The sequence below is a fragment of the Geotrypetes seraphini genome, chromosome 10, assembly GCF_902459505.1.
Source record: "Geotrypetes seraphini chromosome 10, aGeoSer1.1, whole genome shotgun sequence".
NCBI classification, from domain to species: Eukaryota; Metazoa; Chordata; class Amphibia; order Gymnophiona; family Dermophiidae; genus Geotrypetes; species Geotrypetes seraphini.
In genome coordinates this window covers 19,937,689-19,953,111 of record NC_047093.1, presented here as the reverse complement: position 1 = coordinate 19,953,111, position 15,423 = coordinate 19,937,689, and the positions used below count along the sequence as shown (strand labels likewise).

Here is a 15,423-nt window from a genome sequence, read left to right as displayed (position 1 = left end):
CCACAAGAAGCAGCATGGGTTTGAACCCACAACCTCAGGGTGCTGAGGCTGTAGCTTTAACCACTGCACCACTCTAGAAATTAAAATGTAGTAAAGGTGAGCCATGTAAAGGACAATCGAGCCATTGTGACATCACTGATGAGGTTGGCTCTTAGGCATTGGTGGAATGAGACATTATGACATCACAATACCTGCTCTGGTTGTCAGAGGCTGAAGCTTTTCACATAAGAACATAAGAATTGCCGCTGCTGGGTTAGTCCAGTGGTCCATTGTACCCAGCAGTCCGTTCATGTGGCAGCCCTCTGCTCAAAGACCAGCGCCCTAACAGACTAGCCCTACTTGTGTACATTCTTGTTCAGCAGGAACTTGTCTAACTTTGTCTTGAATCCCTGGAGGGTGTTTTCCCCTATGACAGACTCCGGAAGAGCGTTCCAGTTTTCTGCCACTCTCTGGGTGAAGAAGAACTTCCTTACGTTTGTACGGAATCTATCCCCTTTCAACTTTAGAGAGTGCCTTCTCGTTCTCCCTACCTTGGAGAGGGTGAACAACCTGTCTTTATCTACTAAGTCTATTCCCTTCAGTACCTTGAATGTTTCGATCATGTCCCCTCTCAATCTCCTCTGTTCGAGGGAGAAGAGGCCCAGTTTCTCTAATCTTTCGCTGTACAGCAACTCCTCCAGCCCTTTAACCATCTTAGTCGCTCTTCTCAGGACCCTTTCGAGTAGTACCGTGCACTCACACTATTTATTTATTAATTTTTCTTTACTGGGGAGCTCAGAACGGTTTACATGAATTTATTCAGGTACTCAAGCGTATTGGTTCAGTATCTAATGTACCTGGGGCAATGGGGGATCTGGCGACCTGCCCAGGGTCACAAGGAGCAGCGTGGGGTGGAATGTACAACCCCCAGTTCTAACCACATTTTCAGACATAGTATGGTAAAAGTTAGCATGGCAAATATTGTCTGACAAAGATAGCAAACCAAAGCATGGCTAGGATAGTCTGACACTGCACTACTTAAACCAGGGGTGTCCAATGTCGGTCCTCGAGGGCCACAGTCCAGTCGGATTTTCAGGATTTCCCCAATGAATATACATGAGGTCTATTTGCATGCACTGCTTTCATTGTATGCTAATAGATCTCATTCATATTCATTGGGGAAATCCTGAAAACCCGACTGGATTGCGGCCCTCGAGGACCGACATTGGACACTCCTGACTTAAACTCTTGGCACCTAACTAGTAAACTCGCCTTGATCTGCCACTGAGAAAAAAGCATGAGCTGCATGCCAAATGCTCTCCCTTCCTACTGCTGGCTGCCTTCAAAGAGGGAACCGGGTCTCTTCCGCTTTTCGGACAAAATGCAGTCCGGCAGCTGCAGAGGATCCGGATCCGTCTTTTACCAAATCCGGCGACTCCTCCGGCCGCTCCCACGTGGGCTCCGGGGCCCTTTGCAGAGGCGGGATGCTGTGCCCTGGCTGCCAGCTGGTTTGGTGCTTCTGAACGGAGGCGTCGGAGCCAGCTGCCCCGCGGGCTTATGCGTTGCCACTTTGGCAAGCCTTCCTCTGCCAGCCCCAGCCCCGCCTCTCTGGGAGCAGAAGCTCTCCGGGACGGGGGGAGAGAGGGATCGGCGATGGCCGATCGGGACGGAAACAGGAGAGAGCTGCTGGAGTTGCTGAAGATGCCGGGGAACACGAGGTGCGCCGACTGCGGAGCCCCAGGTGAGGGCCAAGGGGGGGAGGGGAAGCCGGGACACGGGCAGATACTTGGGCAGGACTCCTGATCAGGGTGGTGGTTTCTAGTTGGCATCTGCAGTTTTCTCTGATCTGCACAAAGCTATTGAATCAGAAGAGGAAGGAGGATTTTTTTTTCCTCTTTGATTTCTTGGTCTGAGTTTCAGTTATGTCGATGAAAGCACCCCGTGTTCTCTGGGGGGGGGGGGGTCCTTTTATCAATCCCTTCTCTTCAAAATCACGGGTCTTTGGAACAACCTCACTATCCCGCTGCGGAACCTGGGCTCCCTTCAATTATTCCGCAAACAACTGAAAACCTGGCTTTTCTCTAATATATAATACGGTTCATAGACAACCCCGCGAAAGACAAAGGCGCGCACCGACAACTGAGCGCAAGACGGAGGTGCGTGCCGAAGAAAATTACAGTTTTTAGGGGCTCCGACGGGGGGTTTTGTTGGGGAGCCCCCCCAGTTTACTTAATAGAGATCGCGCCGGCGTTGTGGGGGGGGTTGGGGGGTTGTAACCCTCCACATTTTACTGTAAAATGTGGGGGGTTACTACCCCCCACAACGCGGCGCGATCTCTATTAAGTAAAGTGGGGGGGTTCACCCCCGCCGCCCCCCCCATCGTAGCCGTAAAAACTGTAATCTTCTGCGGCGCGCACCTCCGCACTGCGCTCAATTGTCTGCGCGCGCCTTTGTCCCGGCGCGCTTTTGACCTGTCACCATATAATACTATTCCCCACCCCCCTTTCTCTTCCCTCTACATATATGCTCATGTAAACCTTTCCCCTCTCTCTTATTTTTTTAAGCTTGTAAACCGTGCCGAGCTCCACTTCCATGGAGATGATGCGGTATATAAACTTAAGGCTTAGTTTAGTTTAGTTTATCAAGCTGCGGTAGGGGGTTTAACACGCGTAATACCACACGTTAAAACTGCTCTAGCCGGTAACGCCTGCATTGAGCATTGTCTGTGTATGTCAAAATCCGCCACATACAATAGATTGCATTGTTTCTGTGAAAAAATGTTGATTAGCGACAGACAATGATACTAACAGATCAGTGATGAGTTTCAGCCAAATGTGTGGCTGTTATTATTTCTGTAAAATGATACAGGGAAGCATCTGCACTTCCAGAAACAACTTTTTTTTATTTTATTTTAAATCTTTATTCAATTTCCAAATTTCAATTGTGCAAACAAATAATACATGTACATATGAGCATTTAGCAGGCGTTAGTTATTTTAGCCGGCCGCGGGGGTTAGTGCGCGATGAAATGTCTACACGCTTACCCGCTAGCCCACCGGCTTGATAAAAGGACCCCTGAGTGTTCCAGATTTCTAAAAGGAAAGAGGTAAAACGCGGACTTCCCAGATCTCAACTGCATGGCCTTGAAAATCTTCATTTATTGACAGCTGAGGTTTCAGATTTCATGTGTGCAGGGCCCCGAGTTTCTAACTGTTTCTGATCCCACCCGTCTGTGCTGACAATCTTATTAATAACTAGTCTTATAGCCCGTTACATTAACGGGTGCTAGAATATATATGTGTATGTCTGTTTTTATTTTTTTTTCTCTACTTAGTCGCTTTCTGTATTTCTGTCTGTCTTTTTTTTTTTTTTTCCTTGGATGTCCACTACCACCCCTTGCCTGCTCCCCCTGTCCATTCTCCCTTCCTTTTACCTCCCCTGTGTCCTCCACCACCCCATCACTGATCACCTTATCCAACAGAAGCCCTTCTCCCTTTGTTTTACTTCCCCGTGTCTATCATCACCTCCTTCTTGCTCCCCCTGTCCAGCAGTAGGCCTGTCTTTATTTTTCTGCCCCCCCCTCCCTGTTCATCAGCACCTCTTCCCCTGTCCATCAACCCCTTTTCTGCCCTCCATTTCCGTGTGTTGCAGCATTTGGGTGGGCCTGAGCCTAAAGTGATTGGGCATGAGACCCCATCCCCTGCCCAGCATCTCTGCTTCCTCTCCTCTCCCCCCACCCAGGTGACCAGGAATCTTTCAACTCTCTGCCTTCTCGCTCATCCATACCTTTGAAAGTCTCCATTTTTTTTAAATTTTGATTTGATTTGAGACATCCGCCTCGGGGGGGGGGGGGGGGGGGTGGAGGAAGAGAGAGAGTGGAAAGGCGGCGACGGCAAAGTTACTGTAAGGGAGACACTGCGTCTTTCAACAGGGAGCAGGACAGAGCGTAAGCCGCGCATGCGCACTTCCTATGTGTCGTTACAGCTCACGGAAAACCGGCGCACACATAGGAAGTGCGCAAGCGCGGCCTAGCGTTTTATTATATTAGATAATTAATTTGAGGAAACCTTTCAGCTAAGGGAGGTCTGCGTTTTACCCCAGAGCTGTGGCAGCAAAATGTATTTTTTGCTTGGTTCAACCCGTTCCTGAACCCATATCAGCAGGGCCCAAGACAGCTGCCCTAACCTCTAGGCTCCTTTCTTAGCTTGTGCATTAATAAAGTTTTGCTACTTTTGGGGCTCCTTTTCCGAAGCCGCGGTAGCGGTTTCACGCGCGTAATAGCGCACGCTAAACTGCCAGCCGCGCTAGCCGCTACTGCCTCCTCTTGAGCGGGCGGTAGTTTTTTGGCTAGCGCGGGGAGTTAGCGCGTGTTAAAGCTGCTACCGCGGCTTTGTAAAAGGAGCCCTTAGTCTTAGGATAGGTTGTGGCTCTTACCGCTGTGACACTTTAGCTCTGACGGAACCTAATGCTTCTCCCTCTGTATGCTGAGACCAAAAGTGGCACCAACCTCAGAGCAAAGGTTCTTCAGCCGACAGGGTCTTAGCTAGAGGGATCTTAACGGTAAGGGAATACAAGTGATATTAGGAGCTAGGATGGCTGAACCCATACATGGTGATAGAGCTTCGAAGGTCATACACGGGGGCAACGTTCACATTCTCAGCAAAGGACTCAGTTCTGTAGCGAAGCAAATATTTCTTTCCGAAAAGTGGCGAATAATCAATACCGCTCACCGGTCAAACTATCCCTGAGCCTTTTCTGATTCCAATTACTGCCAGTGAGACATGAACACAAATTGATAAGAACATAAAGAAGTTGCCTCCGCTGGGTCAGACCAAAGGTCCATCGCGCCCAGCAGTCCGCTCCCGCGGCGGCCCATCAGGTCCATGATGTCTAAAACCCTTTATTCCCCTTTAAGCTTCTATCTATACCCTTTCATAATCCTATCTCTACCTCTATCTGTATCCCTCAATCCCCGCATCCTTCAGGAATTTATCCAATCCTTCTTTAAAACCCCGTAGTGTACTCTGTCCTATCACATCCTCCGGAAGCGCATTCCAGGTGTCCACCACCCTCTGAGTGAAAAAGAACTTCCTGGCATTGGTTCTAAACCTGTCCCCTTTCTTTTTCTCCGAGTGCCCCCTTGTTCTTGTGGTTCCCAATAGGCTGAAGAATCTGTCCCTCTCTACCTTCTCTATGCCTTTCAGGATCTTGAAAGTCTCTATCATGTCTCCTCTGAGTCTCCGCTTTTCCAGGGAGAAAAGCCCCAGCCTTTCTAACCTGTCTGCGTATGGAAGGTTCTCCATACCTTTTATCATTTTTGTCGTCCTTCTCTGAACCCTCTCAAGTATCGCCATGTCCTTCTTTAGGTACGGTGCCCAATATTGGACACAGTACTCCAGGTGCGGGCGCACCATCGCACGATACAGCGGCATGATGACTTCCTTCGTTCTGGTTGTAATACCCTTCTTACCCAACATTCTGTTTGCTTTCTTTGAGGCTGCTGCACATTGTGCCATTGACTTCATTGTTGTATCCACCAGCACACCCAAGTCTTTTTCAAGGTTTCTTTCCCCTAGTACTAATCCCCCCCATTTTATAGCTGAACATCAGGTTTTTTTTCCCTATATGCATGACCTTGCATTTTTCTACATTGAAGTTCATCTGCCATTTATTCGCCCACTCCTCCAGTTTGTTCAGGTCCCTTTGTAGGTTTTCACATTCCTCCGCGGTCCTAACCCTGCTACAGAGCAAATTTTATAACTTCACACTTCGTCCCTGTTTCTAGGTCATTTATAAATACATTGAACAGCAGCGGTCCGAGCACCGACCCCTGCGGAACACCGCTCGTGACCCTCCTCCAGTCCGAGTAGTGGCCCTTCACTCCAACCCTTTGCTTTCTGCCTGCCAACCAGTGAAAGGAGGCATGAAAACATTGACTTACAGAAACACATAGGTGCACATTAATTTTTGGCTTTTAACTGCACTTGCAACCCATGAGATATTTATTTGAAAGATATGGTGTTATTTTCTGTATATGACTACTTTAGAAGCTTTTTTGGTTTTGAATTTAAAGACAATAATTTTTTTGAATTTGTAGATTATACAAAAAAAACAACAGGGCATCAGATGAGCCTGAAAAGGTTATCAGATGTGCTCGTACAAAACTTGCATTGTCTGCTGTCTGTGTATGTCAAAATCCGCCACATACAATAGATTGCTTTGTTTCTGTGAAAAAATGTTGGTTAGCGACAGACAATGATACTAACAGATCAGTGATGAGTTTCAGCCAAATGTGTCCCTGTTATTATTTCTGTAAACTGATACAGGGAAGCATCTGCACTTCCAGAAACAACTTTTTTTTTTTTTTTTAATCTTTATTCAATTTCCAAATTTCAATTGTGCAAACAAATAATACATGTACATATGATATAAAAAGGAAAGTACGTTAAACTTACCTACATTAATGAATAACTATTTTCTCCCACCCTCCCACCTAGTAATCAAGAAAATCCCTAAATCAATTCCAAAGCAGATCCCTCCCCCCTCGATGTGTAAGCTTAAAGGTCAATAAAAATAAAGCCAGATAGCATTCCTTACAAAACTTAGGGCTCCTTTTACGAAGCCGCGTTGGCGGTTTCACGCGCATAATAGCGTGCGCTAATTTGCCGGCCACGCTAGTCGCTACCGCTTTCTCTTGAGCAGGCGGTAGTTTTTCGGCTAGCACAGGGGTTAGCGTGCGCTAAAAAGGTGCGTGCGCTAAAGCCGCTAATGCGACTTCATAAAAGAAGCCCTTAGTCAGTGGCTCCCAAACCTCCATCAATTTCTTGTACCTTCCCTGTTGTGTAGCCATCAGACGTTCCATTTTAAAAGTAAAACAAAGAGATTCCCACCAGAAAGTGTAATTTAACCTATCCCAGTCCTTCCAATTCCTCAAAATGAGTTGTATGGCAGCCCCTGTCATTATAAAGAGAAGTTTGTTATTTCAAACAGATATTTGACTTTTAGCCAAATACGATGGTATCATACGTTAATGCCACTGGATTTTCCAATATATTGTTCACTTGATCCCATATGGACCTCCAAAATTTAAGTATCAGTAAATGATCCAATGTCCCAGCTTCAAGATGACAGTGCCAGCATCCAGAAACAACATTTTTTTAAAAGACCTTCTAGGTTCTCAGCAGAGTTCGTAAGGAGAGACACAGCCCCTTCTAAACTTCTCATCTGATTGAACGGTGAGGTAAGGGAGACACATCGAATGAGGGAGCAGATGACGTGCACAAGGTTCCTGCAGTCTCTGCCCTTGCGCCCTCCAATAATAATATCACAGGTTTTATTTAGAGAATGACACGGGGAAAAAATTTATCACCGTTCCTGCCCCGTCCCCGTGAGCTTGTCCCCGTCCCTGCGAGCTCAGTCCCCTTCCCTGCCCCATCCCCACGAGCTCAGTCTCCGTCCCTGCCCTGCAAACTGTCAGATCCTATCTGCACAAGCCTCAAATAGTTATGGTTTTATACTGAACTTATTTTATTAAAGAATAAAAAAAGACATTTTATAAACACAAATAATACAGAGCAGGGATCAACAAAACTCCCGTCTCCCCTCCCTTTCACAAATATCCCCTCCACTATTGTGAAAACTGAACAAACCAAATTACTACAGAATGCTACATAGAAAAATCAAGCGAACAGAATACTTTAGTCACACATGGCAGGAATAGTGTTAGGGGAGAGCAACTAGGGCAAGTGCCCCCTGGTCAGAGAGAGAGCCCTAAGCCAGCTGGAAGCTAAAGAAGCACAGCCTGGGCTTTGCGGTCCCCAGTTAAGTCTAATAGCAGCTCTAGCAGGATACATATTTCAAAACTGAAATATTCTAATAAATTAATAAATTGTAATAAATTAATTTTTTTCTACCTTTTGTTGTCTAGTAATTTTATTCTTCAAATCACATTGGTCTCAGGCTTTGGTTTTGGGTTCCTTCTGTCTTCATCATGGCATGGTTGGTCCCTGAAGGTAAAATAGGCCCAAGAGGAACTGGGGAGGAGATGTCGAGTCTGACACAGGCATAATTTTTTACCAAAGGAGCAAGACTTTTCACCGCTCCCACAGGGCGGTAAAAGGTCTTGTCCCCATTCCCACAGGGCGGTGAAAGGTCTTGTCCCCATTCCCGCAGGGCGGTGAAAGGTCTTGTCCCCATTCCTGTGGTAAACCAGTTGCAAATGTCTCCATTCCTGCAGATTTACTGCGGTGACCCACGGTTTACCGCAGTAAACGGTCCCCGTTTTATTCTTAGGTCTACACTGCTAAGCATTCTCTAAGCCTATCCACCAGTTCTTCCACTGGGGGACTGTGGCATACCCTGGCTGAAACAGCAAAACTTCAAATGCTTTGCTAAGTTACTTCCTCTAACTTCATCTCTTGGTTTTATTCTGTTAAATACACCTGTTCTTGCTCTCTTTGCTGAATTTCTTTTTTTGTATTAAACATTTAAACACTTGCTAAAGTGCATTATTCTGTGTTGTGTTAAAATATTCTATCATAGAACAGACAAATTGACAAATGATCCGGGTTTTGTCCCATCATGATCAAGAGATCCCACGTGCCTATCCCAGGCTTTCTTAAATTCAGACACCGTCTGTGTCTCCACCACCTCTTCTGGGAGCCTGTTCCACGCATCTACCCCCCTTTCTATAAAAAATTATTTCCTTAGATTACTCCGGAGCCTATCACCTCTTAACTTCATCCTATGCCCTCTCATTCCAGAGCTTCCTTTCAAATGAAAGAGACGCAACTTGTGCGCATTTACATCACGTAAGTTTTTAAACATCTCTATCATATCATATCTCCCCTCTCTATGTTTTTAGATCCGGACTGGGCATCCTATAAACTTGGCATCTTTGTTTGCTTGAATTGTTCGGGCATTCATCGTAATCTCCCCGAGATCAGCAAGATCAAATCTATCCGACTGGACTTCTGGGATGATGATCTTGTAAAGGTAAGAGACCAGGAGAAGTTGCGTTGGTGCTTGCCTCATTTTCTGGTTTTTTTTTAAGTCGTGCAGCGTTCCGGAACAGGTAGATTTGATGCACTGAAAAATACATCATAGGGGACCTAATCGCTTCCATAACAATCTAGCTAATGCAGGATACTGGGTTCCCATCCTGGGTCTGCCAATTGTAGAAGAGTCAGCCTTTTGAGTTTTCCCCTTTATTCCAGCTGTGAAAATTCCTGGTGGGGTATTTCTTTCTTTCTAAAATGTCCAGCCTGCATAATCTTAAAGAAAAAGAAAAAATCTAAGCAATTACAATGTACATACATAATCGATTAGAAATCAAAAACAATGACACGGTCAACTAAAATCTAATATAATAAAATGATAGGCCGCGCATGCGCACTAAAAAAAACATGTTCCCTGGTCCGTCGGGAAAATACGAGTGCGCATGCGCGCCTACAACGTCACCACAGCCTGCTCTCCGTCTCCGCCTCGCGCCGCTGCAGGACCCACACTCGCAACTCACACATCCGCTGCAGCCTAGCAACTCCGACCACAACCTTCCACCCTCAACCGCCTATGCCGGCTCAGGCTGGCGCGTTGAGGAGTCGGAATGCAGACCCGGAAGAGCGAAGGAAGCCTCACACTGAGCAACTGTATTTACACTGTGCAACGAGCCTCTGCCACGGTCCCGGGTTCCTCTCAGCCCACCCTTCTCGCGGTCTGGCCGGCTACCTTAGTCCCTTGCCACCGCCGCCACCCCCTTCCCTTCCCGCGGTCGACAAACCTCTTGCCTCCAGAAGCCGCCGCAGCACTGTAAACACTCTGTTTCGCGGCCTCTACTGCCTTCATTTGCTCTTCCGTTTCTCTGATGACGTCATCAGGGACACGGAAGAGCAAATCGGGGCAGTAGAGGCCGCAAAGCAACGTGTTTACAGTGCTGCAGCGGCTGCTGGAGGCAAGAGGTTTGTCGACCGCGGGAAAGGAAGGGGGTGGCGGCGGTGGCAAGGGACTAGGGGAGCTGGCCAGACCGCGAGAAGAGAAAATCGCGTGGGCCATGAAGAGACAGGGAGGAACTGGGAAGAAGGAAGAGGGAAAGGGGCCTGCTTTGGGGTAAGGGTGTGCTTGGAGGCACACAGCTTTGCTTGGGGGGAGACAGAAGGGGGGCCACGGAGAGACAGGGAGGAACTGGAGCTGGAGAGGGAAAGGGGCCTGCTTTGGGGAAGGGCTGTGCTTGGAGGCAGACAGCTTTGCTTGGGGGGGAGACAGAAGGGGGGGCCACGGAGACACAGTCAGGGAGGAACTGGAGGGCCAGAGGGAAAGGGGTCTTCTTTGGGGGAGGGGTGTGCTGGGAGGTAGATAGCTTTGCTTGGGGGGGAGAAAAAATGGAGGGCCACGGAGAGACAGTCAGGGAGGAATTGGCAGGGTAGAGGGAAAGGGAGCTGCTTCGGGGGGGAGGGGTGTGCTGGGAGGCAGATCATTTTGCTTAGGGGGGAAGACAGAAGGGGGGCTACGGAGAGACAGGGAGGAACTGGAGGGGGAGAGGGAAAGGGGGCTGCTTTCTAGCACCCGTTAATGTAACGGGCTTAAAGACTAGTAATTATATAAAATGAAACACATAAGATTTCCAGTAAAATTAATAGATAATGGCGTGACTGGGAAATGGTGCTAGAGGGGTGGGAGAGCAGGTGGGGATTGCTGATGTACCCATTGCTTCTGGCCCAGTAAGTTAGAAAGGAATTGAGATGGAGGTGGGGAGTTGTCGAGTGTTGGGTACATTTGTTTACACATTCACTAACTGGATGGAGTGAATGGGACATGTCCCTCTACCCCACCAGGGATTTTAAATGCAGGTAGGAATGAACAATACATTGAGAACCACAGCGGTATTTACTAAACTAGAGGACCTAAGTGCTGTGATTTAGTGGGAATTTTCCTGCGGTAAAATGGCAGAGCAATGCAGTATTTTAATGCAGCTTGGTAAACAGGCCCTTACGATTTTCTGAACTAAAAGTTTATTGTCATTCTTTTGCTTCATTTCATTCTTCTGTGTTATCTAACTCGGCTCTGTGAAGTAATTTTGCACCGCTTGTGTCTTTCAGTATATGAGAGCACACGGAAACCTCGGTGCCAGAGCCAAGTATGAGGCTGTTGTTCCCCTCTACTATTACAGGCCTCAGGCCGTGGACTGCATGTGAGTCACTGCATCCTTCCAATTAGAAGGTGTTCCTGGGGAATGAAGAAAAACCTCAACCTACTGCCTTTTCCTTGGGATATTCCCTGTATCACTGATGAAATACAGGGACCTGTGTACCAGGGGGTGCTGAAAAGTTCTCAGCCCATCCAAGAAGGGAATGACATGCATCCATGAACCTTACAAGTTGTTCCACACTTTTTGTGACACTTTTCGTTTCAATGAGGCAAACACATCTAGTAAATGGGCATATGTTTAGGGAAACCAAGGTATTGTGACATCACTGATGAGGTTGGCTCTTAGGCATTGGTGGAATGAGGCACTATGACATCACAATACGAGGAGCTGCTGAAAAGTTCTTAGCCCAACCAAGAAGGGAATGACGTGGAGCCATGAAACTTATAAGTTATTTCACATATTCGCCCCTAAGTTCAACACACTTGGCGCATCGTGTCTGAAGTTTCTGTAACCCTTCCAAAAAAATACTCTGATTTCTGGTCACTGAAATACTGCTCCACTGCTGCGGTCACCTCTGTCACTCTTTCAAACTTTTTTTAAGGTTTGGAAACAGATGGAGCAAGATCTGGTGAGGAGGGTGGATGGTTTATGCACTGAAAGAAACCCCAACTGTGTCAAAAACATCCATCATTTTTATTTTTGACTTACTGAATCGCTTAATTTAATTTGCTAAGCGATTTACAGATAAAAAAAATAGGTACATCAGATTAATTATAAAAGGATACATAAGTTTGACACACTATCATACAAAATAATAAATAATGTCATACAAACTAACAGATACACGGGGGAAGAAAGGGTGGAACTACAATCGTATATATAAAAGAGAACATAAATGGTAAAAACAACAGGTAGGGGAGATATCGGGGAAATAAAAAGATAAAAAAGGAAAAATTTGATAATAATCCTTAATTAAGCTTATAAATTAAACGCATCTTTAAAAAGGAAACTCTTCAAACTGCCTTTAAACTGTTTCAGATCATTTTCTTCTCTAAGATACTGGGGCAAGCTGTTCCATAATTGTGGGGCCATTACAGAAAAAATATCAGGGCGACGAGTTCCAATGACTTTTAGTGATGGAACTGTTAGGAGTTTTTGATTGGTAGATCTTAAAGAACGTGACGTACTATGTGGAATAAATAATCTATTAATGAATCGGGGTTCATTTGTAGACAATGTTTTAAAAACTAAAAGTAAAATTTTAAAAGTAATACGATGGGCAACAGGTGCAGGTGCATTGTCTTGCAAAAAGAGAAATACTTTCCACAGCTTCCCTCTCCTTTTTTCTTTCAAAGTTTCCTTTCATCGGCACAGCAAGCTACAGCAGTATTCTGCCCTCTTGGAAGATAGTCAGTCATTCCAACACCTTCCTGAACCCCAAACTTTGTGGCCATGCCCCTTCCCGCTGACTTTTCAGTCTTGAATTTCCTTGGCCTTGGAGAACCTGAGTGCCACTATCGCATGGACTGTTGTTTTGTCTCAGGATCATAGTGGTGTAACCATGTTTTCACCGACAGTAACTAGTCATTCCAAAAAGTTGGCACCAGCTCGCTGAAAATGCTGCAAAAATCATTTTGGAAGTGTTCACTCAACGTTGTTTCTCATCAGCATTCAAACTTTTGGGCACCCACTTGGCTGACTGATACACACCTAATACATTGGCTGACTTGGCACACCTAATACATTCACTATAGTAGGCAAATCAGTCCTCAAAATGAAAATCAAATCCAACCAACACAAAAGAGGACTACAACAGAAGTCAATCCTTGCTGGTTACAATACCGCTCTCAGAGATCTGTGCTGTCCTCACACAATAGTGTTTGGAACCATTTTCACAGGTACAAGATATCTTTCATTGAGTCGGTATTTTTTATGCAAAAACCACAGTCATGCAAGCTCATATAAAGTGCTAGGTACAATAAATAAATAACTTTTTTTTAAAAGAATAAATATCCAGAGACTTTTTGCACTTATCTTATAAAGAGCTGGCTTATGATTCTCGGTTGCTCATAATATGGCTGAACGCCCTACGGGACCCGTTTCGCCACAAATAAAGGGCTTCTTCAGGGGTCTTTAGTTAGAAATGTGCTACAGTATGGGTATTAACCCAGCGCCATTTTGTGTTAATACCCATACTGTAGCACATTTCTAACTAAAGACCCCTGAAGAAGCCCTTTATTTGTGGCGAAACGGGTCCCGTAGGGCGTTCAGCCATATTATGAGCAACCGAGAATCATAAGCCAGCTCTTTATAAGATAAGTGCAAAAAGTCTCTGGATATTTATTCTTTTAAAAAAAAGTTATTTATTTATTGTACCTAGCACTTTATATGAGCTTGCATGACTGTGGTTTTTGCATAAAAAATACCGACTCAATGAAAGATATCTTCTACCTGTGAAAATGGTTCCAAACACTATTGTGTGAGGACAGCACAGATCTCTGAGAGCGGTATTGTAACCAGCAAGGATTGACTTCTGTTGTAGTCCTCTTTTACACCTAATACATTCCCCTGGATATCTGTAGTGTCTCAGCAATTGTTTTTAGTCAATAATCGCCAATCTGCCCAAATCAGGTCTTTGGACATGGTCTACAATTTCAGGAGCTGACACCGCTTGAGACCTCCCAGACCCTTGCTGTATCTTTGGTCTCGAAATCTCCACACTGAAAGTTTGCACACTTCTTCACTGTGGAGTATGACGGGCATCTGTCACTCAATGTTTGCATCATATATTCATGGATTTCCCTTGGAGTTTTCTTCTGCAGGAATAAGAACTTCGTGACGGCTCAGAGTTCTGCAGTTGAAAATGCCACACTTTTCATTGACGTGGTTCGATCAATGATTGAAACAATGTCAAAACACAGCATTGCAATTCTGCAAAATGACACTTAGCAAAATAAAATAAAACTCCTTTCACCTAAAGTGGCAAAATAACACTCGCGATTTAGAAAGTTGGTTGGGCTGAGAACTTTTCAGCACCACTGTTCTGGGTTCAATCACAGGATGGCAGAAGCCTTCAGTGTCAAAATATGCGTATATCCACTTTTGGCTCTCTTTATAGCCTCCTGATGCTATATTGAGTATTTAATTACTGTTGCTTAACTTTCTATCATTTTTGTAAAAAATAAATAAAGAATATACAACAGTAAAGGTTTCTTTTTTACTTATCCTTTTAATGCAGTGTCTCTAGCATGCCCCGACGGGAGCTCTCATACGAACCCTTGAAAAAGCCCTTTTTGGGCGAAACGGGTCCCATTGGGGCATGCTAGAGATACTGCATTAAAAGGATAAGTAAAAAAGAAACCTTTACTGTTGTATATTCTTTATTTATTTTTTACAAAAATGATAGAAAATTAAGCAACAGAAATTAAATGCACAATATAGCATCAGGAGGCTATAAAGAGAGCCAAAAGTAGATATACGCATATTTTGACATTGAAGGCTTCTGCCATCCTGTGACTGAACCCAGAACAGTGAGGTTTTCATTCTCTGTGGTTGTTTCCAATTTGCCTCATTACTTCATCTTCAACATCCTTTTAGTCTTAACTTTTCAGCACCCCCTTCTATTTTGTAAACTTCCCTTATCTAACCGGTCCAGAGATTACAGACAGACCAAAATATACTCTGTTTCAAATCCAATGTCTGACTGCAACAGGAGAGGGAACTATTGTGTCCAAAACGAAAGAACTTATCTTGTATCTTGAGCATATACAAATGTTTACGTACTGAAACAGGAACCAGAAATGTGAGTGAAAATAATGTGAAGCGCGTAGTCACAGGTGCTTAGGTTGGTATCTAATTACAGGATGCCCTGTAGCCTTCAGCTTTTGCAGGACATCTTTCTAAATATGCTTGTGAACTGTGATTTATCTCCTTCCTGTGCTCACCTGCATTTTCTTAGAGCCACAAACCCCTGTTATCAAACTCACCTCCACTAAGCCACTTCTTAGCTGATTACTATATTTGTGCTTAGGTGTATCAGTGTAAAACCTGAATTGGAGCCCCTTGAGCACTAAACCTCCCCCCTCCCAACAACCCCAACCCTCACTTCATTCCAGTGTACACTTCTCCCTCCGTATTCGCTGATGAACTTCAATGTAGGGAAATGTTCAGCTACCAAATGGGGGGATTAGTATTAGAGGGGAGTAACCTTGAAAGAGATTTGGGTGTACTGGTGGATACAACAATGAAGTCAACGGCACAATGCGCAGCAGCCGCGAAGAAGGCAAACAGAATGTTGGGTAT

At 45.2% G+C, this 15,423-nt stretch overlaps 1 protein-coding gene across 3 annotated transcripts in view; it reads left to right on the top strand.

Annotated features, from left to right (window-relative positions):
- Window positions 1–1,416: 1,416 nt before the first annotated feature.
- Window positions 1,417–15,423, top strand: part of ADAP2 (ArfGAP with dual PH domains 2) — a 33,814-nt gene continuing 19,807 nt past the window's right edge. For 2 of the 3 annotated variants that reach the window (XM_033962261.1, XM_033962260.1), the window contains exons 1-3: window positions 1,417–1,720; window positions 8,842–8,972; window positions 11,072–11,163. In XM_033962261.1, coding sequence (XP_033818152.1) covers window positions 1,537–1,720; window positions 8,842–8,972; window positions 11,072–11,163 — 407 coding nt within the window. In that variant the 5' untranslated portion in view covers window positions 1,417–1,536. The remainder of the gene's footprint in view (window positions 1,721–8,841; window positions 8,973–11,071; window positions 11,164–15,423) is intronic. The other variant, XM_033962262.1, reaches the window with a different exon arrangement.